The sequence below is a fragment of the Musca domestica genome, unplaced genomic scaffold, assembly GCF_030504385.1.
Source record: "Musca domestica strain aabys unplaced genomic scaffold, Musca_domestica.polishedcontigs.V.1.1 15, whole genome shotgun sequence".
Classification (NCBI taxonomy): Eukaryota; Metazoa; Arthropoda; class Insecta; order Diptera; family Muscidae; genus Musca; species Musca domestica.
The window spans coordinates 17807063-17834452 of NW_026712207.1; the positions used below are offsets into that span (position 1 = coordinate 17807063).

Here is a 27390-nt window from a genome sequence, read left to right on the forward strand (position 1 = left end):
AAATTTTCTTCCAACTTAGTGTCAGGAAGTAACATTCAAAACGTTTAGAATACTATAGCCTTGTCCTAACGTTCCAACTTATGATTACATAATAACACATGTGAGTAAATATAAGTGTGTTTTCTCTTTTGTAGCACCGATGAAGACGCCCGACAAGCCATGATGCACGACCGTGAAGCTATAAACGGAGTACAAGTCCGACTATTATTGTCGTCTAGAGCAGAAATGCAAAAGGTCATAGAAACTGCCAGACAGCAGTCATTGCGTGCTTTGCAAAACTCGAGTCTTGTTTCTTCTGCTGTGGCTGGATCCAAAGCAACTACCCCTGTCATTACTCCAAAAATGACCACGGCGAGCAAGCCACAGCCACCTGTCATCACCGCCAATAGTTTGCAGAGCATACTTTCAAATCCGTTGACCGCAGTTAACCCCTCCTTCCTTGCCTATCAACAGCAAGCCGGCATATCTCTAATATCAGCTGCCGTTCCTGGCAGAAGTAATAATGACGTCGAAGGGGCGGCATCGCCCAGGCACAACGAAAATCGGTCTGTGTTAGAAGATATAAAACCTCGTTCGAGATCTCGCTCGCGATCTTCTGAACGCAATTCGTTTAGACGACGTCGCGATCGTAGCAATGAACGGTTCAGGAATCGTGATGATCGCCAGAGCAGAGACAGAAGCAGAAGTCGCGATCGGAGTCGTTCGAACAGCCGTGACTGTAGTCGAGACAAAAGTTACGATTGTGTGTATGAACGCATTAAAAATCCCCAAAAGAGCCACAAGAGTGGCAGCTGCTATGATGTAGATAACAATAGTGGAAACTCGAATTCGCTTTCTTCATGGGGCGCTAATAGCTCTTATACGGCTGCAAACACGAATCATGGATATGACAGAGACAACCCTGTTAGCCACAAAACACCTCCTGTTGCAAAGAGTTTGGATGCGGGAAATAGTGCCGCAAATTCTTTAGCGTCAATCAACAACTACAGCTTAAGCAACTTCTTGAGTAGCTCCAACGGCAATAAAGCCTTTGCTTTGCAAAACCCCTACACGGCTGCGCAAAGTACGGAGTCACCTGCGAGTTCTACGAATAGTTTCACAACTACGAGTAGTTCCGCCATTCCAGGAATTTTCGTTGAAAAAAAATCGGATGACGTTGTGACCACAACGGATGTAGTAACGCTAGCACAAGAACCCATAGTTTTCGCCGACACCAACCCGTATGAAAAGATGTACCCCAACTTATTTGCCCAGGCTGCCGCAAGTAGTATTGTTAGCGGCCAGAAAACTTTACCCAACAGCAGGAACGTGCATTCGTCGTCTCCAGTTTCCCCCAGAGATGATGACACCCACGCTCGAGAATCCGATCCTAGTAAGACAAGGTGTATTAAAATCTCAAATATGTGCCCGGGGACAACATACAGTGACATACGTAAATTTTGTGTTGGCTTGTATATTCCCCACAATGGAATAAAAATGGTGAATGACGCATACGGTCTGAGAGTAGGGGTGGCTTATGTCGAGTTCGCCAAACACGCATGCGTAGTAAGAGCTTTGTCTCGAAATAATCAACTTTTAAGAAACAAGTCAGTTGTCATAGAAGCTGTGTCGGAAGAGGAGTTTGAATCAATCACGGACAACTTCCATCCAGATGGACACAATCGCGACAGACAGCAGGGTGGAGGCAGAAGCGATTACAATTCGGAACCACTTGTCCGAGATATGGCTTCAAATGCATTCAAAAGCCAACCCAACTTGCAACCATTCAGCGTTCTATATATAGAAGATATTCCGGCATTAACCACTGAACAGGACATTATGAAAATGTTCAGCGCATTCTCTCTATATGACATTCTCATGCTTTCATCTCCTGAAAACCGACGCGAATTCGTGGCACACGTTCGTTTTTCTCGAGAAGACGATGCGTTGTCTGCCTTCGAGGACAAAGCTCGTCATCAGATCGGCTACCGACGGCTCCGAATAAGGCCTGGCTCTGTAGAGGAAATGGAGCGAGCGAAAGAGAAAATTCGACTAGCGAATGAACAGCTAATGAAAGAAGAGCAAGCTGCTGCCGAAGAAGAGAACCGGCGAAGGCAGAAAGAAGAAGCGATTGCAAAGTCAAAAGAAGTAATAAGTTTGGATCTGACGCAAAGTGATGGGGAGGAGGACGACCAGCCTAATGCAGGGGACCTGAACTCCAAAAATTTCATTAATAAAACCAATAAATTAATCGATGATGTAGTCCGTAGTAAAAACGAGGAGGAAAGAATAGAAAGCAACTATGGAATGTATAAAGCCTACGACAGAATGCAGAGCCCGAGTGATGACGATTCTCAACATTACAATAATGATAATTGTACACCAAACCCTTTCGGTTACGATAATTCTGTAAGCTCCAAACCAACCTCTAGAATTAAAGATCCACGTTTGCGAAAAGGATCTAACCACCACACCACATCTCCTATTGGCCAAATGGATGCCGGAATGAGCAATGTGTGTGGACCCACTAATTTTAATAATTTCAATCCGAACTTTAACGACCAGCAAACACCAACGCCTTCCGCAAATAGCATTGAACAAAATTTTGTAATACTGAAGAATTGTCCTTATGCAACACGTATCAACGACGTTGCCCAGCTACTACTTACGGCTAACCTGGCTTTAAAACACATAGAACCCTTGTGTAATGATAGACAACTGCCAACCGGGGAATTTATCGTAGAGTTTCGTAGATCACATGATGCTGAAATCGCTGTGAACCGCTTCCATAACATTCAATTTATGAATCGAAGTCTGAGAGTGTTTCCCATTGCTCCGCAAGAAATTGCTAACCGTTTGAACAAACCTTTCCTGGGCTATATTCCTGGGGGAAATGGTATAAAAGTCTCCGACCTGAAAAGTCTTGCGGCAGCCATGAATGTTAGCCCTGGTATGAACTCTCGTCTGGAATGGAGTGGCACGAACAATAACAGTAATTTCAACTTTAGAAACAATTCCAACAACAATAATAGATTTGAAACAAATGACATCAACTATTCGAACAATAACAACAACCGTGTTGACATGAATGAGGCAATTGGCAGCGATGGATTGCCCGAACGATTTTGTCGTCCCGGATGTGTCCTAGAATTGGAAAATGTCCCATATAAAGCACAGCTCTCAGACATTTTGAATTTCTTTCATGGATTCGAGCTAAAGTCCGAAGATATAATACGTCGTTTCAATGATGTGGGTCAGCCGACAGGTGATGCAAGAGTTGCATTCGATTCGCCGGAAGCTGCACGAAAAGCCTTGGATGCTCGCAAGCGCAAGCAAATATTTAACCGAACAATTTATATGAAAATACTAAATTAGAAATGTGACCCACCCGTTGTTTCCTCTGTACATAAATATATACATCAATACCATATTAATAACTTACATTTTCTGTACAATTAAAATAAAATGCTATACCATTTCTACGGTATATTGTGGCAAATACGAATTGGTATTACAATATTTCAAACAAGCTACACATACATATAGTAATATACATAGATATTAAAACAAATTTAATACGTGTACCCTATTCAATATAATAAATAAATGCAACATACTATTTACGGATTTTTTCATATCAGAATTATTATTTTCTAATATTAATTCATTCAGCGACTATTAGTGAGCCTATTTACAATTAAAACATTTGAAATCTGAATGGAATTAAATTTAGTGTGTTTACTTCGTCATGGGCACTAATCGCTCTGACAGAAAATTGTCTAAAGGAGTAAAGCCCTCATGTAACGTTACCACTCCATGTTCGAAATCTGGATGCGAATGGCTTCTACCAAATCTTTATTCAAAATACATTGTGCCAATGATGCGCTTAGTTCAAGACACTTTTCTATGATCGACTTTTGGAAAAATGAAAGTCCACCAAATGTTTTTTTTTAACATATAATATCAATCAGACCTATTCCTCGTGAGAGAATTGGACTTTTTCAGAACTGAAATAATGTAAAAGATTTTACTCGAATCTCTACATTTAGATATGAGATCAAACATTTGAAATAAAAATATTTTATAAGGGTTTCTTTTTTGAACAAAAGAAGACCTGTTCAACTTTAAAATGCAAAATTTGTTAAATATTAATTGGTGGTTTCTACCTTTCGGGGATTTCTCGCGAAAGCCTTTTGACAGCAAGATAAGAATAAGGCCTAAAATTGCGTCCTGGGCGATCTTATCAAATTCACTTTGTTATATACTTACAAATTAATTCTGAGGTAATTCAAGCGAGTTACTAGCATTTCCAAGATGAATGGATTTTTTTTTTTTGTTTCTTTACGTTTCTTTGGAGCACCTTGGTTTTTAGGTTTTACTAACATCCAGCAAATGTATCAAATATCTGCTTTTAAACAATTGTGGTGAGATAACGAGTAGTAAAGACTTATTATCATAGTGAACCAAAAAAACCAAACAAATTAAATATACTAAATCTTTGTCTGTTCCAGAAAGCAAAAAAGTAGTAGACTTGCAGGTTCTGGAATAGAGCATTTGAATTTATAATTCAATTTAATACCAGCCTTCCGACCATAAGGCCGTATATTACAATTGAATACTTAACATGATATAGACATGCGTATAAATAGATATCGTGACTATAAGTATCGTGACTATAAGTAAAATATATCATATTAAGTATTGAAACTACTCAAGTAACTAAAATATTATTATTTTTAATCATTAAGAGTTTTTATGAGAAAAACAATTTTATCATATATAGAAAATAAATATATAATATGGATGATTGTGGGATTCTAGCAAATAAATAAAGTCTTTCAATTGCAAATTTAAGACTTCAGTTACTTAAACGACATCTGCTGATCTGAAGATAAGCATTGTGATCGTCTATATATTAATTAGTCTTTGCCCAAGACTTATGATAATTTGCAATTACTGAAGTAGCAAAGTAAAATTTGTGCAAAACATGTAGTATAGTTGTTTTTATTGGACATTAACTTGTTTCAGAACTCATTCCACAGTGTCTTTTTAATTTATTCAACTGAATTCGACCAAAAGACGTGAAAGGGAAGCAAAACTTTGTCCTAATGCCACAATCCTTTTTTTAATACTCATGAGTGATAAATATTATATAATACAGATGCTCTTTTATCTTTGAACGCAGTTGTTGTGAATTTATTTGATTCCTGAAAGTTTATACGTTCTTAGGATTGGTTACTCAAACTTGTCTCCTCTCCCGTGCATTAAAAATTGCGCTTTCTTTATAAATGTTTCTCACTGAGAAAAACAAAGTAAAAATGGTCTAAATTTGAAAACATCCACTCAAGATTGTAATACTTTATTGGAAAATTGTTATATAACGACGTTACGAATAATTTTGTAACTGTATTACTTGTGATTTTTTTAACGTTTCTCGGCAAAGTGGACATTCGTCTCTTTCATCCAACCAATCTAAAATGCAGTTCCAGCAAAATAAATGGCCACATGGTGTTAGACTGGGTGCCATACGAGGTTCTAAACATAAAATACACTGTGGAGCATCGCGACTTTCGTTAGCTTTGGTATGAAATTCTTTGCGTACAAAATGTTTCATTGACTTGGACAACTCATACTGTTTTCTTTTGTGTTCCTTCCATGTGTCAAAGGCAGCTAAGGCAGCAGAAAAAGTTACTTGCATAAAAGTCACAATTCCCAATATTTTGTAGCCGTAAAGAGAAAATTCAGGTTGTACCCAGTGGCGGATAAGTACATAGTTAATACCAGTAAGGCGTTTGGATATTTGGTACTTATCGGAACGTAAATAAAAGAGTGACTTGTGCAACGCTTTTATATATGATGGAGAAACCTGCATAAACAATATAAGCGCTTTAATCTTCTTCTTCGCTTCTGGCACAATGTCTTCGTGTTCTTCGACATATTTTCCTAGTTTCTGCAGTACTTTTAGATACAATGCATCGCCACCGAATTCCAAAATTATTGCTGAGAGTTGTAGCTATGGCAAAGATATAATTTATTAAAAAAAAGTAGTTCACATGAAAGAGTTTTGCTCACCAGTCTGGAAGGTATTTGTTTATATACGGAATCGACCTGTATTATTCCAGTGTACTCTTCACCAAGAGTTTGAAGGTTATTCAACGATGCGAATCCATGGTACGATATCTCCGCTAACAGCTTTGTTAATGAATTGTACTTAATCCAGTTCCTTGGACCTGTCAGCCGTAATATATCGGACAAATCTTCAGAAAGCTCGCTTGAATATTTTGCATCTTTTTGCACGGAGCGAACAATTTCAGGTTGACGTGCACGAGCATTTCGAAAGTCCATTCGTTCCGTTAATGATGAGAATATTATTTCATTAAAATAAATGGATAAATTAAATTCGTCCACAAATCTCTATTGAAATTAAAAAATAATAATTAAAAAGTTTTGACCTAAGGTCCTGTTTCGGATGAAGGAAAATCCATTCCGAATGCATTCTTTTTTTCTTTTATTCTTTCGCCTTCAACCCTAGGTTCACAGAATTTCCAAATTGTGTTTTTAACTGAAAAATATGTATGTGAAATGGATTTTTCATACAAAGAAACAGTATCCTCCTGGGACGATTACATCTTCCCATTGCACAGTGGTCGAGGTCGTATGGGAACAGCGGCCAAAAATACTTTCAGTGCAGATATCAATATGAATCTTTGGTTATAGTACCTTGATGGGATAAATATAAAAAATGTGACAAAATGGATATGGTCGATGCATGTTTTGGCATGGTCCCCATATAACGTACCTCCCGAATAAGGGTTATTTGCCCAATTCTTGTCACATTTATACACCAGATTGTAATGTTATTTGACATTTTACGTTCTAAAGAGCTAAAAAATAATCTTATTGAAAATTATTTGGAACAGCCCGCCATCAGGTAGAGTCCCTTGTAAGGTACCTCCAGAAATAGAAGCATTTTTTATACAAATCAAGTCCAAATTTGATTATTTTTTTGTAAACAAAATAAAATAACAATTAATTGTAAAATTAAATCAAAGATACATTTTGCACAAATAATTAGTTTGACTTAAGGCCCTATTGAAATTGGATATAACCGGTCAAAATGTAGGTATAGCTCCCATATATATTCATCCAATTTGCCTTATATTGTGCACCAAACTTGTAATATCAGCCCAAATAGTATGGAATATACGTACGACCAGATGGGACCTCAAAAAATAAGTATGCCAAATTTGATCGAAATCGGTTCAGATATGTATATAGCTCCCATATATATTGTTCATCCAATTTGTTATTTTTGTCCTCCGCAGCCGTAATATGCACTCTGTGACAACGATATTTGGGGAAATATATCAAATATAACTCAGAAATACCCTTTCTAAATTTTATCGAGATCTGTTAATATTTGGACATGGCTCAAATATATATCTTCGTCCGATTTGCCTTTTATTGTGCACCAAACGTGTAATATTAGCCCAAATCAAATTTAGATATAGCTCTCATATATATCTATCCGATTTCAAGTTAATTGTGCACCAAATGGATAATACAAGCCCGAATTGAAAAAGGCGTAAACGCCTCGACAAATTTAATAGAAATCGATTCAGATGAGGATATTCCTCCCATATATTAGTTCTTTTGGACTTTTGATTATTACTATAATCATTGTTGGTATGATTTAATTCTCACAAATTCCCCATTAAAACCTTTATTTATTATGTGACGCTCTACTAAATATGCAAAGTGGTGTAGGGTATCATGAAGTCGGCCCCGCTCGACTTTAAGACTTTCTTTACTGGTTATTGTTTGGTAACGTTCGCTGTCCCATTATAAAAGGGTCAGAGCTCAGAAGAAGACGGTTAATAAGATCTGTGTTTGTTGAAACACGAGAATTTTTTCGGGCATGATTTAGTGGAAACCTGGAAGATAGTGCCATGGATATAAATTTGTTAACTCTTTAGCAGTTTCCAGTGCAAAGGACTTAAATTTTTCGACATAAATATTATACCCAGAGGACAATGCTTGCAACATTATTGAACACCCCTCAATTACATCCTTATCAATCCCTAACAACAAAAACATAGAACTAGCACCATAGAACTGACAAAATTGCAGCGAAGTCACTTCAGTATATTGGGCATAACGTACACATCTGACAAAATCTGAAAGTTAAATTAGCACTTTTAGAATCTTAGGACCATTACTAATGGCGTGAAAAAAATCACATTGGAGGATTCAGGGGGAAAACAATTAAAACTTTAACTGAAATCCAATTTTATTATCAAAATTAATCTTAAAGGCAACTCAGAACACTCACATCTTCTATATTATACACATATACTAAACACTCAAATTACTGCACTAAAAATAAGTTAATACCTTGCTTTTCAATAATAATGCCAAGATTTGTAATTTTAAAATGTATTTAATTTTGTAATACAGTTCTATTTTTACTCCACTTTTTCTCTGATCTCACTGAAAAAAACAACTAACTACATTTTCTCTTTTTTGATGCTATTTTCGAAGTGTCCCGTTAGAATGAAACCAAGATTATTATGTTTTCTAAAAAGCTTAACCCCTTAAGAGTTCATTTGTACACAATTGACAATAAATATCTGATTTTCATTTTTTGAATTTTGGCCAATGGCAGCGACCACTGTGCATTGGTAGTAGCAAAATGAATTTTCATTTCAGCGGGCAGCTGTCAGGGCAAAACGAATGATGTGATGTGGATGGGTAGCCGTCTTAATTATTATTGACCGAACATTCCATATTGTTTCTGAATTTATGGCATTGTATAAAAACATAAACATCTGTCTGGTATTGATCCACATGACACACTGCACCTGTTTCCGTTTAGCCAAAGTACTCTGCTTAGCCACCAGCAAGAATTCATTTTAAACATGGTTATGGATTGGACCCGGAACTCCACAATGGCTAATAAATAAGTTAAGTACCACACATTATATAAATTCAGGTGTTTTGGGTTTCAAAGCCTCGATAGCCGCCCAACTACGCTCAATTTCTATTTCTACAATTTCATTAATGTCCGCGAATACTCTGTACAGGTTCCAACAGTTCACCTACCAATTTACCGTATTAACGTATTTAAGTATATGGTAGCAAAATCGATGTCAAAATACATGCTAATTGGAAGAATGCTCCAAAGTACAAACCCCACTTCGTCCACGTATTTATCTAACTTAGCCGAATCCATTAAATAGAGATTATATTGCTGTTTTTATCCCTGATCAATCCAATCTCAAATCACACATATACACACTTGTTCTATTTGTTCCTAGATATTTATATATATTTATTTATGCGAAATACGTAAATAATTTACGAAATTCTTTCAAATCCAACAAAACCAGACACGAATATACGTCCGACCACCCGAATAAAAGAATTGGTGTTGCAAAAGTATGAATAATCCGATACCAAATACTTCGACGAGTAGTTTCATGAAGTGGATATATGAAACTGTCAAAAGACAATAGTTGTGTTCCAGTACTTTTTTAGTAGTAAAACTAGCAGAAGAGAAAACAGTTCGAAATGTCATTCTCATTTAGGTTTGCTCAAAAAATAAGGGAACGGAAAATTAGCAGAAATGCGATAAAATGTCAAAATTCAAAATTCCAAAAGTAAACAGCCTAAATCGGACTGGTGAAACCTTACTGAAAATAGCGCCAACATTTAAAAAATGAGTATTGAAGACGATAAGTTAAAAATAATAATTTATAATAATAATTAATAATCTGATTCCTCATTCAGCCAGTCCTCTTCAGTGCTGGAATCATCCAAAAGTGAATACATCAGTTGCTCCATATTTTCTCTTTTTGTTTTTTGCACGACAAATATTAGTTTTTCCTTTAGTTTTCAAGATGATCATTTTATTTATTGAAATGTATCAATACATTTTTCAACCTTGTTAGCCCTGCCAATTAAATGTTAAATTTACAATATGCACATTTCTGCTCGGCCAAATTCATGTAGCTAAAACAAGCAGAAATGTGCACCACTCAGCGCCATTTTTTTCTCGAGAGAGCTGCAAGTTTTGCTAGTTTTTGGAGTACGGGAACGCGTTGTAGCAGAATTAGTGCTAATTAGTACTAATTTGCCGGTTCTGGAACACAACTAATGTCTTTTTATGCAAGCCACACACGATACAACCGTATGTACAACTTGAAGGCTCGCATACAATGTCATTTTGTGTTTATTTTTGAAGAGGCAACACCATTGTTTCGCACATCAAAACAAAGAGAAATCCAATGAAATGTGTGATTTTAATGTATATGTTTGCGTAGCAAAGGGGAAAAGTAGAAATAGCACCAAAAAAATAAAGGAAATGAAACAAACAATTTTATTTTCGTATTTTGTCCAATAGAAATATTGGATATTTTTTTTTAAATTGAATATTGTCGTAGAACAATATTCTTACCTTTAGAAAAAGCTCGTTGTTGTTAGGACGTAATCCAAAAAAAACGATTAGGTGTCAGAAAACAACGAGCAAGCGAAGATGTCACAAGTGGCTCTCAAATTAGGTACACGATTCATAATTCATAGTAACATAATTTCTTTTTTTTTTTAATTTTTGTTAATTGATTTGTATAGGAATTTGTTCGTGCATGCATGGTACAAGGTAATGTACTTCAATGAGCATTAATACTAATATAAGAAATTATTGTTTTTTTTTTTTTGTTTCCAAAAATTCCAACTAGTGGACAAAAAGCGTACCTCGGATGAGAGAAAAAACAAAATTCACTTTCGTTTGAATTCACATACACCATTCAACATTTTATCTTTCATTTATAATTTTCAGTCTTTCTGAAAAATTTAAAAAAATTACAAAAATGTTCTATCTTTAATTTTAAATCACACAATTTAAAGTAGGTTAGGGATGGAACACTGATGCAAGCCAAATGAATTGTATGCGACCCTTCAAGTTGTACCATGGCAGAAGAATACAGGTAGATGCATCAACGCTTGGGGGCATTGATATGTCAAAAAAATTTAAATGTTTTTTCAAATATAAGTAGATTTTTATATGTTTTCTTATACTACGTCATTTGGAGGCAATTATAATTCGCTTTTTTCAACAATTTTTACAAATTTAAATAACTTTTCATTCAACATTTTCAATTCCAAAATTGGTTTGACAGTTCATTGTACCAGCAGTTGTGTCGACGCGTCTACCCAAGGTAGATCTAACAGGTAACCGCATCGGCGAATTGCTACAACAAAGCAACTTTTGTGGTACCCTCAAATGTCAAAATTGGCATCTAAGGCGAAAAATATATATTCGCCATGACATTTAAAGTTTGCGGCAAATTTGTTTCAACCAATCGGAAACGAGATGATTGTTTACATTTATGTTGTGTGTGGGGACCATTGCAAAAGCCCCAAGTTGATAGCTAGCCCTAACTAGCTAGCTAATATCTTCTACGTCTGGACCGCCTGGAAATGTCCACGATAAATTACATATTAAGGCCAGTGCTGGACATAATCTCAACACCAAGGATTTGAATGACATTGCACCACATGGCATGGATTCACCCGCTAGCATCTCCAGCAACATTGCCCAAAATGTATCGGATGTTAACAGTGTACATATGCAGCAGCAGTAACAACAATTCGAAACGTTCCATGTAAAATCAGGGCACCAACACTCCAATGCATACACCACATATTCAGAATATGAATATCAGTAATCAAAATCTTAATAATTTGACCAATAGCCAACAACATAATACCCAACAACAAAACCTTTTTCATTTTTTACTGGCAATCAGTTCAGAAAAAAATACTTTTAGTGAAGAAGACATAAACAAACTTTGTTTTTGTGTTGCATTCATTTAGGGCGAATTCAGCATTACAACAACTTGTTTTGACATTTAAAGGTGCCGTCAGCTGGGCTGATGCGACTACCTTGTAGATCTACCTTGCGTCTACCTATATTCTTCTACCATGAGTTGTACATACGGTTGTATAGTGTGTGGCTTGCATAAAAAGGTATGTCTTTTGACAGTTTCATATATCCATTTCATGAAATTACTCGTCTAAGTATTTGGTATCGGATTATTCACACTTTTGCAACACCAATTCTTTTCTTCGGGTGGTCGGACGTATCTTCGTGTCTGGTTTTGTTGGATTTGAAAGAATTTCGTAAATTTTTCATTTTAATTTTATTTTTCTACATCTAAACGGCGTTCTTGTGAGCTGGAATAGTGATTGGGCGATACGTTTTTGTGAAGTAGGAATATAATCTACGATCGCAGGGGCGAAGCGTTTGAAGCAGAAAAAACTTCAAAAAGTTGTACTGTTCACATCTTGAAACTCTTAAATAATTTGCTTCACGAATTAAAATAAAAAGAGATATTTTTTGGGTGTACATTGTAATCATGGCTCAGTAAAAATGAATAAAATTAAAAGTCTGATTTCGCAAGCTCCATGCGGAGACAAGTGTCTTGTTAGATCTACGGCGCCCGATACGCACTGCGCATTTATATCATCATTAACACCACATTACTTTTATTCCAATTCCAACGATGGACAACAACAAAAAACAACAAAGTTTTTCAAGGTCTGGCAATGCGAAGACAGGCAATTCTGCAAATGATTGTGTTCGACAAAAAACATCAGGTCAGATTAACAGCAAACAAAAATCGGAGCAAGTTGAGTTTAGGGGCTATTCTAGTATAATTTTGATACAGTTACCGCAGCTGGGTATTGTTAACCTGAATTAGAGAAGGTATTTTTTCGTGGGTGTAATACCCTTTTACCCTATTATTTAAACCGAAAGTTCGGAAACAATATCCGGTTCTACAAAGCCGATAAGCTCATAGAAATACCTAACCAACGCAAGAAAAATGGAATTTTTGTACCAGTACTTTTTGAAAACCTCTAAAAACCCAAAAATGGACTTATTATGGGATAATAAGGTCTAGATGCCACAGACTTAAAAAATGGTATCAATGTAAAATGGGGCTTGAGATTTTCTCCTCTGTGCATGTCCAACACCGGATACGCGATGCATGGTTTTTCTAAACATAGTAATTTTTGTAAGTAGTCCATTTTAATGGGGTTTTCAAGAAGTTCCGGTAAAAAAATACCAATAAAATAAAAATAAACTGCACGTGGTTAAAATTTCAGCACAGCCCCTAAACTTAAGTCCAAAAATCTTAACCTGTATAACGAATTTGCAATGTCCATTTAAAATCATTTGTCTTTTAACAGATCCGCCATCAACGAAAAACTTCCCAAAAAAATCAAGACGACGTGAAAATCCCCAGGTATCTTCTCGCAACAGCAATAAAACACAACCCCCACAGGCATCTACAAAAGTTCGACCAAATGTGGATAAACGCCCACGCGCTCGAGGTTTTAATGGCACCAACAATAATGGATTTGATAACCCTTCTTCCAGCTCCTCCAGACTAGTAGCAGATGAATCCTTGGCCGCAGCGTCTTCCGACGAAGGGGCAATTGGTCTTGAATCGAATCACAAGTATGATGTGAATTCTGTTTACTCCCTTGGGTGTAGGAAACAGAACCTAAATCATCTACTTAACTTCTATTATACACCGCGCGACGTTGACTTCTATGATGGTGCTGGTGGCGGAAGTGCTAACAATGGTTCACATGGATTACGCCATGGACAAATAAAAAAACACAAATACAACAAGGAGCAGTTCATACAGGCCAAGTAGGTATTCTTGTAATTAAGCAATAGTTATAGAATTAGACTAGCCCTTAAGGTAATGATACAAAAGCAACTTGCTCATGGCATGGCATATTAATGTGTTTACGTCCGTTTATTGCATGCCAGCCAATATGCCAAGTTGTGATGTCAAGCTGATTATGTATCATCAGTTTCAGTACTTTTGTTTCTTTTGCATTGCGGTCAAAATAACCAAAACATACATTTGTAGTTTCCAGTTTGTTATAAAGGCATCTGCTAAACGCAAAACTAATGATTCTCCTGATAGCCTAATCGACTGGTCGTTGATTGAGCAAATTAACATTCAAACTTCCGATGAGCCTCAATGTCCCATTTGTTTGTACCCACCTGTGGCGGCTAAAGTCACCAGATGCGGCCACGTATACTGTTGGACTTGTGTCCTACATTATCTATCGTTAAGTGATAAAACATGGCGAAAATGTCCAATTTGCTATGATGCAGTGCATGTTGGAGACTTGAAAAGTGCTTCTATTGTGCAGCAGTCATCGCACAATGTTGGTTCGCAGATCGCATTTCGATTGATGCGTCGAAAGAAAGGTTCTCTGTTAATTGAGAAATATGAAAATTGGCAAGACGAAAAGTCTTCCGAATCATATCCTTATGTATCAAGTCCAATGGAAGATAAGTTATTTTCAAAGTTTGTACTAGCTACGCGTGCTGATATATTCCGCATATTGGAAAGAGAACGTAATGAGCTCCTTTTGAACGTGGATGAGTCGTGTCCAGAAATTGTGTTTGTTCAACAAGCCTTGGAATTAATAAAGGAAAGGTCAGAAAAATTGGGTGAAATAAGGGATGACGAAAATGTTATACAAAATAATGATGCCCAAACAAAACTCTGCTCCATTGGAATTCAGTGTGACGATGAAAATGTTGTAAGCACAAATGGGGCTATAAATGCAACGGAAAATGCGGAGGTTGTTCCCAATGCTGGAGATTTTGGGATTGAAAGCAGCGTCAAAGCTATCCATTCTCCAGGGAAGTACTACTATTTCTATCAAGTTGCTGATGGTCAGAATATCTACTTACATCCATTGAATGTGAAGATGTTACAAGCTACCTATGGTAGCTTGGCAGATGGGCCCCCGTTTATCGAAGCTCGCATTATACAGAAAGAACAACAATCAATGGACGAGGATCACCGTCGAAAATTTACATGTTTGGGCCATTTGCCGCTGACTTGTGAATTTTCGGTGGTGGAAATTGAGCTTTTGCCACCTTATGTTACTGAAGATGTTATCAAATCGTTCAAGTCGGATATTATTCATCGTAAGAAAGAACGACAACGCAAAGCGCGTGAGGAACGTGAGCGTGAAAAACAAATCAATGCCATCAACGATCGTCAAATGGGCAAACTTATATCCAGTGCAGCTGTCATTAACATAACGTCATCTGATGAATTTCCAACAGTAAGTATTTTTGTAAAAAGAAAAATCCAACCTAACTCTAGATCCTTTAAACCTGTACCAAATTGCAGTGTGGTTTCGAAGAACCTCTCTCGCCAAGTGCGACTCCAGCCGACGATATTCCTTCTACATCTAAAGGATCTCGTAAGAAGACAATTAGTACGAGCAGCGTTGGTAGTTCTAGTTATTCTTCGATCGCATTGCACTGTCAGCAGGAAGTGGGTCCATGGAAAACAACTAAACAGACGCCAAACGTTCCTACAAGTTCTCACCACAGTGACGACAGCGAAGAAAGTTCGGTTTTAAATAGCATTCATACTAATCTAGGCGATGTGTTGGCTCAAGCTCTATCTAAAAAGAAATCATCCGATAAAACCATGGGAAGTGCTGACAATTTTGGACAGAAAAAAAGCAGAAAGCCAAAGAAATTGGTTCCGCTATTTTCGACCGGTATGAATTTTAGTAAATGAAGTGCGAAATAAAAATGTCGCTTTCTGCAATGAAGGCAATTGTATAACATTGATATTTTAGTTTTGTTGGTAATAAAGATAATCTGCAATAACAAAACCACAAATATATTTCGTTTATGTTGCAAGAAAATAACTTCAGGGCACCTAGTCGGTCATGAGCATCCCGTATTGTCTTTTAAGCAAGAAAAAATAATGTTTCAGAACCTGCAAGAATTTTCTAGTTTTGCAAATTTTTTCGATATTATAAAGGAAAAATCACAGCTTACTCAAAATTCGCCATAGTGTATACGTATATTCAACTTCTCCACCATTGTAAAATGTTTTGTACATCCGTATTACTCACATACGCCAGATTCTCAACTCAGAATCTACCAAATAAAAACGTTGTGAAAATTGATAATTTTTTAAATTCACACATTTTTAAAATTTTCCAATTCCAAACATTCACATTTTTCGCATCATTCTTTTCTATATTCAACACACAGAAAAAACATAAATTGTACAAATGTAAATGTTGAATGTGTTAAACCTTAAGACTTCATACATTGAATTATAGGTAATGCAGTCAATAGATGTTTTTTATTCGGTATCAAAATTCTCAAGGGAAAAAGATATTTGACTTGTTCCAAAACCTGCCAGAATGTACAGTTTTGCAATTTTTTCCGATATCATAAAGGGAAAAACTTTACATTCTTGCAAGTCTGGAACAAACCAATTTAGAATAGGAACAAAGTTATTTTTTGTAAAGATATTTAAGGCATGGTCATGTTTGATAGTCGTAAAATTTAAAAAAAAAACGCCTAATTTTTTCAAAATGTTGATAATCAAATTTCTGTTCTCCTAAAAAGGTTGTGTGGCCGCAGAGCTTCCACTTCGATGTAGTCGATATATTGATTTCATTTAAGATAATTGATAGTTATCTATAATATATATATTTTTTTAATTTAAAAGTTTTTTTTACTTTATTAATACCAAAATGGGAGGACGAAAACGTGGGTCGACATGGCCCATTTACGAACTTACCCTGGTGGAGGGTATAAAAAACATAATTAATAACGTTTATTCCCAATTCAAATAGTTTATTTTTTGTCTTTTTAAATAATATTCAAATTCCGTAATTGAATACATCATTAATGTTATTTCAAAAACCAAGAAATGTCTCGAATTCATTTTGTATTACATACTTGGATTTATAAATTAACTAAATATAAACGCAGAAATTTTACATGTGATTTGAAAATTGAGTATGAAACAATCGGTTCCAAGAAAGAAATAGAGACTGGAATTTATAAATATATGTATGTATACACATAAAATAAATTAAATTTACAACTAAATCTAATAAATAGTTTTTGTATATGTTCGGAAACAATGCCATTATTACGAATAAATATTCTCACATACAATCAATCAATTGGAATTTCTAAATCAAATTAATAGAATTTGAAGTTAACTTAAAGCGAGGAGGTTTCATTTGCTAAAATTTGGTAGCTCTCATTACACTTAAATAGGTAATTTACCGTAAAAAGGTTCAGGATTAGTTTAAGTATACAGAATACGCATCAACACATTTCCGCTTGTCTAAATGATGGATTTGTAGTTACAGTATAGTTATCTCTAATCCATACATATTCTATACCTTTACAAAGAGCCAACATTTGAAGTGTTTGTGTTTTTGCCACTGTACAAAAAGGGGACGTAAAATGTCAACTGCAACGTTTTCAATGGAGTTTATGTGAATAAACATGGTACAGGGAAACTATTCTGCAACTTTGCCATCCTGCGTATTTGTATGATGCGAAGTAGATTTTTGTTGAATTCAGTTACTTCGGCGCTCGAACTCGATGTCGTCATCGTCAGGAGAGGGCTGAGATGTTTTGCGTAACATTGTGGGACTGTCTACCACACGTTTGTGATAAGTACGGCGGCCTCTGGGAGAGTGTTCTATGTGCATATTGGCTTCTGCACCATTGTCACTTGAACCACGAGATGCAGCTCCATCGTCAGCTTCTCCGTCGTCCACCTCAACGTCGTCGTATTCATCATCATCATCATCATATTCGAGATAGTCGCCGTTTACCGAACCGCTTGGACTTCCTGGTGGACTCAAGGCTTGAATTAACTTCCCCTTGGACTCGTTCCACAATGTGTTTAGGCGATCACGACCAAATAACAACAGGAATGCATCAATGAATTCACGCGATTTCTCTTCCCATTTCGTTATTATGTCTCCCTTGACTTTTGTCAATTCACGTCGGCCGCGGTCCTTGAGCTCGTCCATTTTATTTTGTAAACGGAATTTCTTCTCCGACAAAAAAGACACATTTAGATCTTTGGCAGAATAGCCCCGAGCAAGGTTGCGCCTGACGTACAGATCGTAGTCTTTTACAATTCGTGCTACTATGTCAGAAGTGGATACGCCTGAAAAAGTTATCGATGTAATAATATTCATAAATAAATATATATTCGATTCCACATACCCTCTGTGCGTTCGGTTGCAACAAACATGCCCTTGGCTTTTAGCCAGCCATAAATATCATCGACTCCTTCGCCTGTGTATGGAATGTCATCGTGCGCTACGAAATCTATTTTATTAGCAGTTATAAACTCGTCGGTCAATGTCCAAGGTGCATCGGCAACAATCTGTAATATTCGGTTCAAATCAATCAAAAATTCAAATGAACAAAGAAACCAATCATACCTCATCAACATAGCGACAATGTCGTACACCCTCATAGCGTTCAAAATCGTTCATCACTGTCCGGCCCTTCATTTTATGTGTGAGTTGGTCATTGCAAATGCCCACTATTAGGTAAACATTGGGGAAAATATTTTTTGCCTATAGGACAAACGTCGATTGTTAAAAGCGCATTTGATTTTTTTTGATCGGCTTATATCTACCTGCATTAGTTGTCTAGCATGGCCCTGATGAAACAAATCATAGATGCCATCAGCGTAGACGCGTACACGTCTATTAGCCTCACCACTGCGAGCCATTTGATAAGTGATTCTGTGGGTGTAATCGCATCGTTCGCGTTCACGTACAGCTTCTTCGTCTGTGGAAAACGGTGCTGGCTTACAAATTGTCTGAAAAAAGACGTTCGGTTTAAAACATATACAAATGAAAATATAAATTGTATATATATCTATGTATATAAGTGTGTGTGTAGTTGTTTGCAGTGTACTATCTATTGTCCGTTCAGGCAGCGGCAATATCAGCGACAAATCCTTTCCAAATCTCTATATTTACATATTCTTTGAAATCCATATGAAGCGGCAAAGTTTTGATCGTGTTGAAGATCATTTTGCATAAATTGTATGCTCTATTACTTTTAATAAAATGTTTTCCAATAAGAACTCAATTTTTTTGTAATTTAAATGACACTTTGTGCAATTACTACTTCATTTATTCTTAAAACGATAAAATGTATAATATTTGGATGCGGTGAAGGAAATGGATGCTGTTAGTCAGAGCGCCCAAAGACAAATAAAGATAAAATTGATGCTTTATTCAAATCAAACCATTGAGATTGCAATGTATTCGTGGTGTTCTTGACAAGCACCACACAGCCATTCCTTTTTCAATAATTGAGCTGCTTTCCAGTTGTCTTTCAATTAAGTAAATTGGCCTTCGTAATCACTTTGGAACGATCAAGATATATAAATGTATAGGAGAACACATACACCCAACTATTCTTATTCAGTCCAACGTTACTATAGTGATTCGGACATGACTTTCGCTACTAAAGTACCATATAACATGTTAGAAGAATAGTGTGGCATATCACAGAACATTCGGAAGATCGCCGAAGGAATATTAGTTTTTTTTTCAATCGTCCAAATATTTACAAATACTAATACTAAATTCACATGGTACGTGATTCACACTCTAATGGTTGGTTCGACCCTTAACAATTATTAAATATCAACTAAATCCCCGCACAACCTTTTCTGAGCGAAAAATAATGTTTGTTCATTGTTTATATGGTGTCATGGCTAAGACACGAGAGCATTTGTCGAAAAATTAAAAAAATATATAAATAATTCAAGATAAAAATGTAAATTTAAACGAACGTATATTTTGTTTGCTGTTTCATCTGAGGTAGGTTTCTTGTCTACGAGTTGAAATTTCCACAGAAGACATAACCAGTTGCTCTGCGAAGTGGTCCACAAACGTATTTTTAATTTGGTATTCACTTTTGTATTCCCCTATTCCTATTTCAGTCTCGTTTTTTTGACGCCACATTTATTTCAATCAACCATCAATAGGCTTTAATTGGTTATTAATAAAAATGAAGAAATCCTACTTTTTGCTCAATAAAGTAGCAATTGATCGATGGACGATTGCCTTCCACATACATCACAGTCGAACGATGTTATAACGACGAACACGCTAAGACCGAATATTTGTTCGATTAAAACAAACGAGAAGATATAGCTGATTTTTATAGACCGTGCAATTGATTGCGCCAAAAATTATTTAACCTACTAAAATAAAATTCAACTAGATAATTTAGATTGATGTGGAAAAAATGAAAAAATAAAAAATCACTTGTTGGAATGTTTTTTAATCACTACGAATCGAAGTTTATAAAAAAAATAAACGTTTGTACTAATCCATGAAGTAAATATGATTAATGTTTTCTGCAACGAAATTAATACCAATTCGACTGAAATTTCGGAATGACAACCTTCTTCCAGTGTTAAAGCAAAAAACCGCTATATTTTCAATCTCTATACTTGTCTTAGCTGGCGCAAAATGATAGCTTGAAACAAATTCCAACCATTCTATAATCAAGCCTTAGATGACTTATGAGGTCATTTATTTAGTTATTAGTTAACATTTCATGGTCCTAAAATACTTGTCGATAATATATAATTGACATAATACTGAAATCTAGTTTATACGTTTGTGGGTTAAAGCTGATTTTCCAGCCAAATATTAAAAAATATATGCATTTTTGAGCGTTAAGCTACTTGAAAATGGATTTTTTGAAAAGGTGCAAACTATTTTTTTCCCACATACGCCCCAATACCGAAAGTTCTACTCCAAATGACACACGGTTAAAGAGAACGTTAAACAATTATTTTTATTTCTAATCTTGATTAAAATTCTTTTCCACATTTTGTTGTTGATATAATGAAAACAGTGTTTATCTGGCGCCAATAATAATGTAAAGTTTGATTACGTTTAGGATTAAGAAAGTAGTCATTCCCATCTCTGCATTTTCTGTAATTTACCTTGTCAAATTTTACTGCATAGAAAAAAGGCTACCATGTTCAGGAAATGAACATAACAGCGTTACCAAAAATTCGACGTACTCGGCCGACGTTTTTGTTGTTGATAATTTTCAACTTTGACAATTGCAACATTTTTATTGTATTTTGAAAATAGAAACAATAAAAATGTGAATTTTTGTAACTGGAAAAATAACATTTGAGAGAACTTGGAAATTTTTCTATTTTCACAACGTGGTTAGTCTATTGATTTAAAAATATGGACCTGGAGTATTGGGATAATACGGACGTACAAAGCACAATGAATTTGAGGTAACGCTGTAGGGCCCCGAATGTTATGAACATAATTTCGTCGGTTCTGATTCAAACGACTAACTTCAAAACATGATTTCTTTCCTCAAAAACATGACATCGGCCCCATAGTGCAGTGGTACAAATATTGAAATTTATAAAGCTTGAACAATATTGGATGATCCTTTCTTGTTCTAAGCGGTAAATTATTTTCTGTGAACTATGTAAAGAAAAATGGTCTTCAGTTGGTCTTTTACGGGTTGGAATCCAGATAGGTTATGCAGTTTCGTGTGGAGTAATGTCAAGGCAAATTAAATAAAATTTTTAATAGTTTGTTTTTGGCCAATGTGTGATTTTTTGGCGTGGTGTTTGACTACATTCGAAAATAACATAAAAACATTACTGGCCGAGACATGGCTTTGATTATCACTTTTGTTTTCCTTGCTTATGTCTGATTTGCGGTTTATTATTGGATACATGATCCTGGTGATTATTTCATTTTATCGAGGTTTGTGCTGGCTGATGATTAGAATGACAGTGCGTTATGTTAACAATAACTTAAAAACAATAGCTGATAGTTGAAAAGTAACGATTAACAAATTAGTACGAAAAGATACATTTGAACATGGTACAATGAAGAGAAGGTAGGTCAACTTTGAAAAAAATGCAAGTATAGAGGTCTACCTGTTTGGCTTGTAATGTCAGAATTAGTATCAAAACAATAAAAAATCAAACAACTTGTTGCATTTATTTTGAATAAATAATTGAAAACCGCGATAACTGAATGAAAGGTCAACTTTCAACTTCTTTTCAAAATCATGTACTATATGTCTCTAAAAGATTATTTCGCTACAAAACTCTAGATTTTGTCGATGCATGCGTTGAAATGAACATTTTGAAAACACCCGAATTCGAATGTTTTCTGAACAATTTTTTTGTTATTGAAAAGAAAACACATACATAAATAAAAAAAGATGACGTATTAGGCCAAGAAAATAAAAAAATTGAAATCATATGGTAGTTCTGCCCTACCTTGATATCATTGTACCATGCATTTGAATGGCAAGGGAAGATTTAACATTACAGGGTTTCCACCCAATATTAATAATGTAAATACTGAAATACACCACAGTGAGCATCCCTGCACGGTTTATAGATGTGACAACACGAAAAACACTACCATAAATTAAAAAAAAGGAATATCGGCAGTGTAGGTAATAAAAATGAGCCTTGGGGACATTAATTTGATATTTTAACTTGTCTATATTTAGATCTTCTAATGTGCACACTTAATATCAATATGTATTAAAATGGTCAAAAAATATGAAATTTCAACATCATTACTTCAATATTGCAAATGTGTCCGAGTTCTTTGAAAATAAAAACAAGAAAGTCAAATAATAGACAACATTAAATATATTATTATAGAATGTAAACTCTATCTAGGAAGTCTAAAGGTTTATTGTCATTTAATATTTTTAGTATTATCAGCGGTTCAACATAGTACGCCTGTTTTTCCCTTAGTAAACAAAAGAATTATTACTTGATCTTACCTACGTTTAATTATATATACTTTAACGAAACCGACATCCATGTAAAGATGAAGAGTCTACCACAACAATTTAGGAAATTACATTTTACTCACCTGAATATCAGAACTGCCACTGCTTACACTTGGTAGATTTTGCAAATTTTTGGGGGGCAGGTATTTCTTTTTAACAGGGCTTGCTGCTGTTTCCAATGTGGTTTTGGATGTCAAATCACTGCTGCAGTTTTCACCATCATCAGGTTCGTTTTGTGAAATTGTGCGCGTGTAATCTTTCAGTGCAGTATTTACAGCAGAATCTGTTGACATAAATTCACTAGAGGATGAAGGAGGCTTCATTGATGCAATGTGTTCTGTCTCGGTAGACGCAAATTCGATGGCGTTACTAACAGGATCTGTTAGCGCTGTTTCGTACGAACGCTTACGTGTCAGGTGTGCAGAACTTTTTGTTGAATTAGAAGCGGTACTATTGACTGGGGTTACTTGTGTTGTATGTTGTGTTATTGCATTATTGGAAAGTATAGAGGATGATGCCATTGCAGCGCGTTCAAAGCGAGGTAGAAAAAAATTAAAACTTAAATACAATGCACGGTCCTCTGAGAATCTATTTTCTTTTTATTCTGTGTACTTGGCTGTTTTGAAATTATCGTATTGCTTTTTTAAAATTTAAAAACGGCTATGGTTATTCATTGGAAGAGTTTTTAACCTGGAAAAGACAGCAAGAATGGATGAAATAAAATAATGACATTTCAATTTAACATGTTGGTGTATTTTAGGAAATGGAAACAGAATTTTATTATTATTTTTATAAGCTCAGGTTATTTTGTAGCTAGTAATACTTATATTTATAGAACTTCATCCCATTGGGTTTTTCGTCCCTATTGAAGAATTAAATGGGCACCTTTCTATCGTTTATTTTCGTCCGTTTTCTCAGAGGCGGGGAGGTACATTCGCTTTTAAAATTATCAAAAGTTAATTATAGACCACAGTTTAAACCACACAAAAAATACACATACATTTAACCGAATTCCCAAAAACTGTTATTTACTTTTCATCATATTTTCCTTTTGTGCAAACGAAAATCTTCCGTTCTTCTTGCAAACTAAGATGATGGCGTGGAAGCTAATACATAAACGCCGAATTGGTGAAAACCTTTTGGGCTCAAAGTAGGAATACCTCAACCAATAACAATATTTCCGGTACTAAACTCACTTTTGAACTCGTTCTTTTAAACGTTTATTATATTTTTATTTCTTTTGCTGTTTTTCATTCAATTTTTACCAGCTTGTATGTCTTCAAATCGATGCGGACTTTCTGTCAGATTTTTCTAAATCGATGGCATATGAGACCATGAGTATTGTGTTATTTTAGTATTGCTTTCGCTTGGATGTTATTGGTTTAAAATGATCATGTTTTAAAATGTGTTTAGCAACTCTTACAAACTACGTAATTTTAATACACTCACATAGACAAAGCTATACTATCCGAAAAAGTTACACATCTATTGACGTAATTACTCAGGCAAAATTAATTAAAATCCACGTTTTACCCGTATATAAGCATACCGAGAAGAATGATGAATATAATAATGTTATTCTTTACACAACTTCGAGGTCAACTAAACTGGGCGATAAAGCAAAAAGGCGAAACACAAAAGAGAGAAGAAACATTTGCTTACGTTTTATACTGAACTGGCAATTAGCAACAGCGAAAAGAGAACAGTATTCCGGGAAATACAGACAGTAAGCGATCTCCAATGCCACGATATTATGTTTGTTGATTCTGGCGGATTTTGAAAACGCTAGTTTCTGCCCCCATGAAATATGGATATTGTATTTTTTAATGCAGAAAAATAAACGTCATACGTTTTGCCATCACATTGACTCACGTGAGTGAGAAATCCCGAACAAAATTCGGTATTTGCTGGTTTTGTATTCTATTGATCGCATACTCACTAACCAAAAACATTTATTCAAACCAAATGAGAATTATATTTCTTTGCCCCACAATGTAGATGTGTGTTTATGTATACATACATTTTCGAACTTTGGTCAAACGGTTGTGACGATTTAGTCATCATGTTGTGTGTCAGAAGCGGAGAACACAGATATATGTTTATATGGAAGTACTGTGCCTGCCTATAAGGTATGTGAACAAACTATATCTAAATATTAGAAAACACTAACGATTTGTCATTAAAATAACATTTTTGTAACGATAAGTGTGTGCGTCATATTTGTTAATAAAACAAAAACATTAGTACATTTTTTTCATTCATACTCTATATACGAATTTGGATGTTCTCAAACATTTCTCTTGAAATTGCATTTCTTTCTATAAAAGAACAGAATGCGCACGGACACAACTACATGCCTACATACACACATACAATTTATAATCGCAATGCATATACAGGGGGAATTTCGTAAAATGTTGTGACGAAAACACGATCACGCCACTACGCACACAAAGAATAGCGCCAGTGCCAAGCGTTTAACAAAAATATTTGCCAAAGACTCGTATTGCCACAGAGAAACAGAACATGAATTTCAAATAAATTCTCAACACTCAAATGTTGCAGGGTTACCTAGAATCCGACCCTACGTACAAAAAACTTCAGAACGGATATTCCTAAAATGCTCAATCTAGTGTTCTCACTTATTTCCTCTAAATCTTGCCACTTCAAATAGAAACCAATCATTTTTCTATTTTTGAAAACATAAACGATAATTACAAGAAATTTTATAAAATAAGATTGGTGAAGGGACAAAATCTTAAAAATAGACCCTGATTAAAATTATATCTGAACTGAATTTAAAAAACATCAACTCTCAATTTCTTTTCATGTTCGATTATCCGCAACTTAAAATAATTTTATGATTGTTGGCATAAAGTATGTACCATTAAGAATGAATTAGGAAGATAATATATCTAAATATTACTTGTGGTATTTCATCATGCCACTAAAACAAAATAAGTCGATCAGTCTAATTAGGACAAAAACCTCTTTGAATTTAAAAGAGTTTGTTGGTTTGGCTACAGATTTCCCGAAATTAAATGCATGGCATAGAAAATCCATTTGTACAAAGAAGCATAACAAATTTAATCCATTTGTATAATAAAATGCTTTTGAAAGCCTTTTTTTATAGCCTTCAAAATACCAATTTTCGCACCACATCCATCTCAATTCAGAATGTTACCTCATAAATATATGCTTTGTTCCCAAAGATAGAGGGAACAACACAGTCGTTTTGAAGATACAGACATATAACTTGATGGTAATGCTGTCTTTCTGTAACAATTCCAATAGGTCAAATACGCTATGTAACTTTCCTAAAGGATATATATGTATATATAGTGTCCAACTAGGTCTCGTTTCTTAAACTAAATACCTTTAAGTACTCAAGCCCTCGTTGGCAGACATATAAAACATTTACGGACATTGGTCATATATCAACTATGACGAATCTTTTATTCAAATGTATACATGTACGTTCTATGTGACATATTATACGTTATACCGCATAGCACTTGAATTCTCTCCACCCAAACGAATCAGGTGAGCGAGCAGCTGTTTTGTATACGGCTATGGAAGAAAAGTGACTAATGGGAAACATACCTTGATATAAGTCATGCTCTATATGTTGAACACATTTTGCATTTTTAATGTCAATTAAACAAAACACTTCATTCGAATTCGGAGAAATTTCAAGACCCATTTTTTAATGTCACGTCATCTTTTCTCATTTGGTTCATGTCATGGGAAAGGAGTGGGGTAACTCTAAACACGAGAGAGCGGTGACGTCTTAGAGTAGAGAAACATTGTTATCGAAAAGAAAAAAACACACAAATTCAACAAACATTGCAGAATAATTATAAAAATACTCATAATTCGTATGGAGTGTTATTTTAATAACCAGAATTAAATACACGTACGTGTGTATTTTCTCACCTTCACTGATTACAGACAAAATGTTTTAGATCGACACACGACAGATTTTTTAAGTCCTTATTAACGTGTTAGTCTCCACTTCAATTTCACATATATTTGCTTAAATTTTGTTATGCGCAATTTAAGTCTATTTACTTTTTAAGAATATTTTTTTTCAATTCAACTTCAAGCAAAAACCAAAGAAATTATTCAACTGCACCAGTGACCAGTGCTGTACAATTAGTACCAGATACCAACGTTCGATATTCGTTTTTGTTTTTTATTTCGTCAGAACACTTCCCCACTGATGATTGACAATCGGAACATTTACCCTACATTTACACATGTAAGCGATTTATTTTGAACTATTCCAATGCAAACTGACTTCGAGGCATGGTAGAAGAATATAGGTAGACGCGTCGACACAGCTGCTTGGACAATGAACTGTCAAACCAATTTTGGAATTGAAAATGTTGAATGAAAAATTATTTAAATTTGTAAAAATTGTTGAAAAACGCGAATTATAATAGCCTCCGAATGACGTAGTATAAGAACGTATATAAAAATCTACTTATATTTGAAAAAACCATTTAAATTTTTTTGACATATCAATGCTCCCAAGCGTTGATGCATCTACCTGTATCCTTCTGCCATGCTTCGAGGGCTGGTTTCTGTTATGGAGGCATCGACGCAGCTGCTGGGACAATGAACTGTCAAACCAATTTTGAAATTGAAAATGTTGAATGAAAAATTATTTAAATTTGTAAAAATTG

At 35.1% G+C, this 27390-nt stretch overlaps 4 protein-coding genes and 1 long non-coding RNA gene across 16 annotated transcripts in view; 3 read left to right on the top strand and 2 right to left on the bottom strand.

Moving 5' to 3' along the window:
* LOC101888795 (uncharacterized) overlaps window positions 1-3606 on the top strand; it is a 33721-nt gene extending 30115 nt beyond the window's left edge. For all 7 annotated transcript variants that reach the window (XM_005190701.4, XM_059119779.1, XM_059119778.1 and 4 more), the window contains one exon: window positions 135-3606. In XM_005190701.4, the coding sequence (XP_005190758.2) occupies window positions 135-3354 (3220 nt within the window). In that variant the 3' untranslated portion in view covers window positions 3355-3606. The remainder of the gene's footprint in view (window positions 1-134) is intronic.
* A 1697-nt stretch (window positions 3607-5303) lies between these two features.
* On the bottom strand, window positions 5304-9469 carry LOC101888974 (peroxisome biogenesis factor 10). Of its 5 annotated transcripts, none has more exons than XM_005190704.4 (3): window positions 9341-9469; window positions 6052-6393; window positions 5304-5992 (listed from the first exon to the last, which is right to left on the bottom strand). In XM_005190704.4, exons 2-3 carry the CDS (start codon window positions 6322-6324, stop codon window positions 5366-5368), a joined length of 900 nt encoding a protein of 299 aa, XP_005190761.2. In that variant the 5' UTR covers window positions 6325-6393; window positions 9341-9469; the 3' UTR covers window positions 5304-5365. The 5 variants fall into 5 exon arrangements, with proteins under 5 accessions (XP_005190761.2, XP_005190759.2, XP_005190760.2 ...); XM_005190702.4 differs by having other exon boundaries at window positions 9278-9431; XM_005190703.4 differs by having other exon boundaries at window positions 9171-9403.
* A 2609-nt stretch (window positions 9470-12078) lies between these two features.
* On the top strand, window positions 12079-15715 carry LOC101889502 (E3 ubiquitin-protein ligase RNF10). Its single transcript, XM_005190706.4, has 4 exons — window positions 12079-12636; window positions 13231-13699; window positions 13926-15144; window positions 15213-15715. The coding sequence occupies exons 1-4, from the start codon at window positions 12543-12545 to the stop codon at window positions 15609-15611; spliced, it is 2181 nt and encodes a 726-aa protein (XP_005190763.2). The 5' UTR covers window positions 12079-12542; the 3' UTR covers window positions 15612-15715.
* Window positions 15716-16664: 949 nt separating this feature from the next.
* LOC101889662 (choline-phosphate cytidylyltransferase B) lies at window positions 16665-26856 on the bottom strand. 2 transcript variants are annotated; one of them, XM_005190707.4, is made up of 6 exons: window positions 26639-26856; window positions 22786-23392; window positions 18513-18698; window positions 18313-18450; window positions 18092-18254; window positions 16665-18032 (listed from the first exon to the last, which is right to left on the bottom strand). In XM_005190707.4, the coding sequence occupies exons 2-6, from the start codon at window positions 23221-23223 to the stop codon at window positions 17431-17433; spliced, it is 1527 nt and encodes a 508-aa protein (XP_005190764.2). In that variant the 5' UTR covers window positions 23224-23392; window positions 26639-26856; the 3' UTR covers window positions 16665-17430. The 2 variants fall into 2 exon arrangements, with proteins under 2 accessions (XP_005190764.2, XP_058975764.1); XM_059119781.1 differs by lacking the exon at window positions 26639-26856 and adding an exon at window positions 24152-24287.
* Window positions 19597-20188, top strand: LOC109614077 (uncharacterized). The gene is made up of 2 exons (XR_002195354.2): window positions 19597-19713; window positions 19836-20188. It is a non-coding gene; the product is annotated as an uncharacterized LOC109614077 (long non-coding RNA).
* Window positions 26857-27390: the final 534 nt, after the last annotated feature.

Bases quoted from the DNA above. Each gene is read 5' to 3' on its own strand.
- LOC101888974 (XM_005190704.4), bottom strand. From the start codon at position 6,324: ATGGACTTTCGAAATGCTCGTGCACGTCAACCTGAAATTGTTCGCTCC. The intron at 5,993-6,051 runs GTGAGCAAAACT...TCTTTGCCATAG, and splicing joins AACAAATACCTTCCAGACTG to CTACAACTCTCAGCAATAAT.
- LOC101889502 (XM_005190706.4), top strand. From the start codon at position 12,543: ATGGACAACAACAAAAAACAACAAAGTTTTTCAAGGTCTGGCAATGCG. The intron at 12,637-13,230 runs GTCAGATTAACA...GTCTTTTAACAG, and splicing joins TGTTCGACAAAAAACATCAG to ATCCGCCATCAACGAAAAAC. The intron at 13,700-13,925 runs GTAGGTATTCTT...ATACATTTGTAG, and splicing joins GAGCAGTTCATACAGGCCAA to TTTCCAGTTTGTTATAAAGG.
- LOC101889662 (XM_005190707.4), bottom strand. From the start codon at position 23,223: ATGGCATCATCCTCTATACTTTCCAATAATGCAATAACACAACATACA. The intron at 18,699-22,785 runs GTGAGTAAAATG...GTCTTTTTTCAG, and splicing joins GTGGCAGTTCTGATATTCAG to ACAATTTGTAAGCCAGCACC. The intron at 18,451-18,512 runs GTAGATATAAGC...TTTGTCCTATAG, and splicing joins ATGCTAGACAACTAATGCAG to GCAAAAAATATTTTCCCCAA.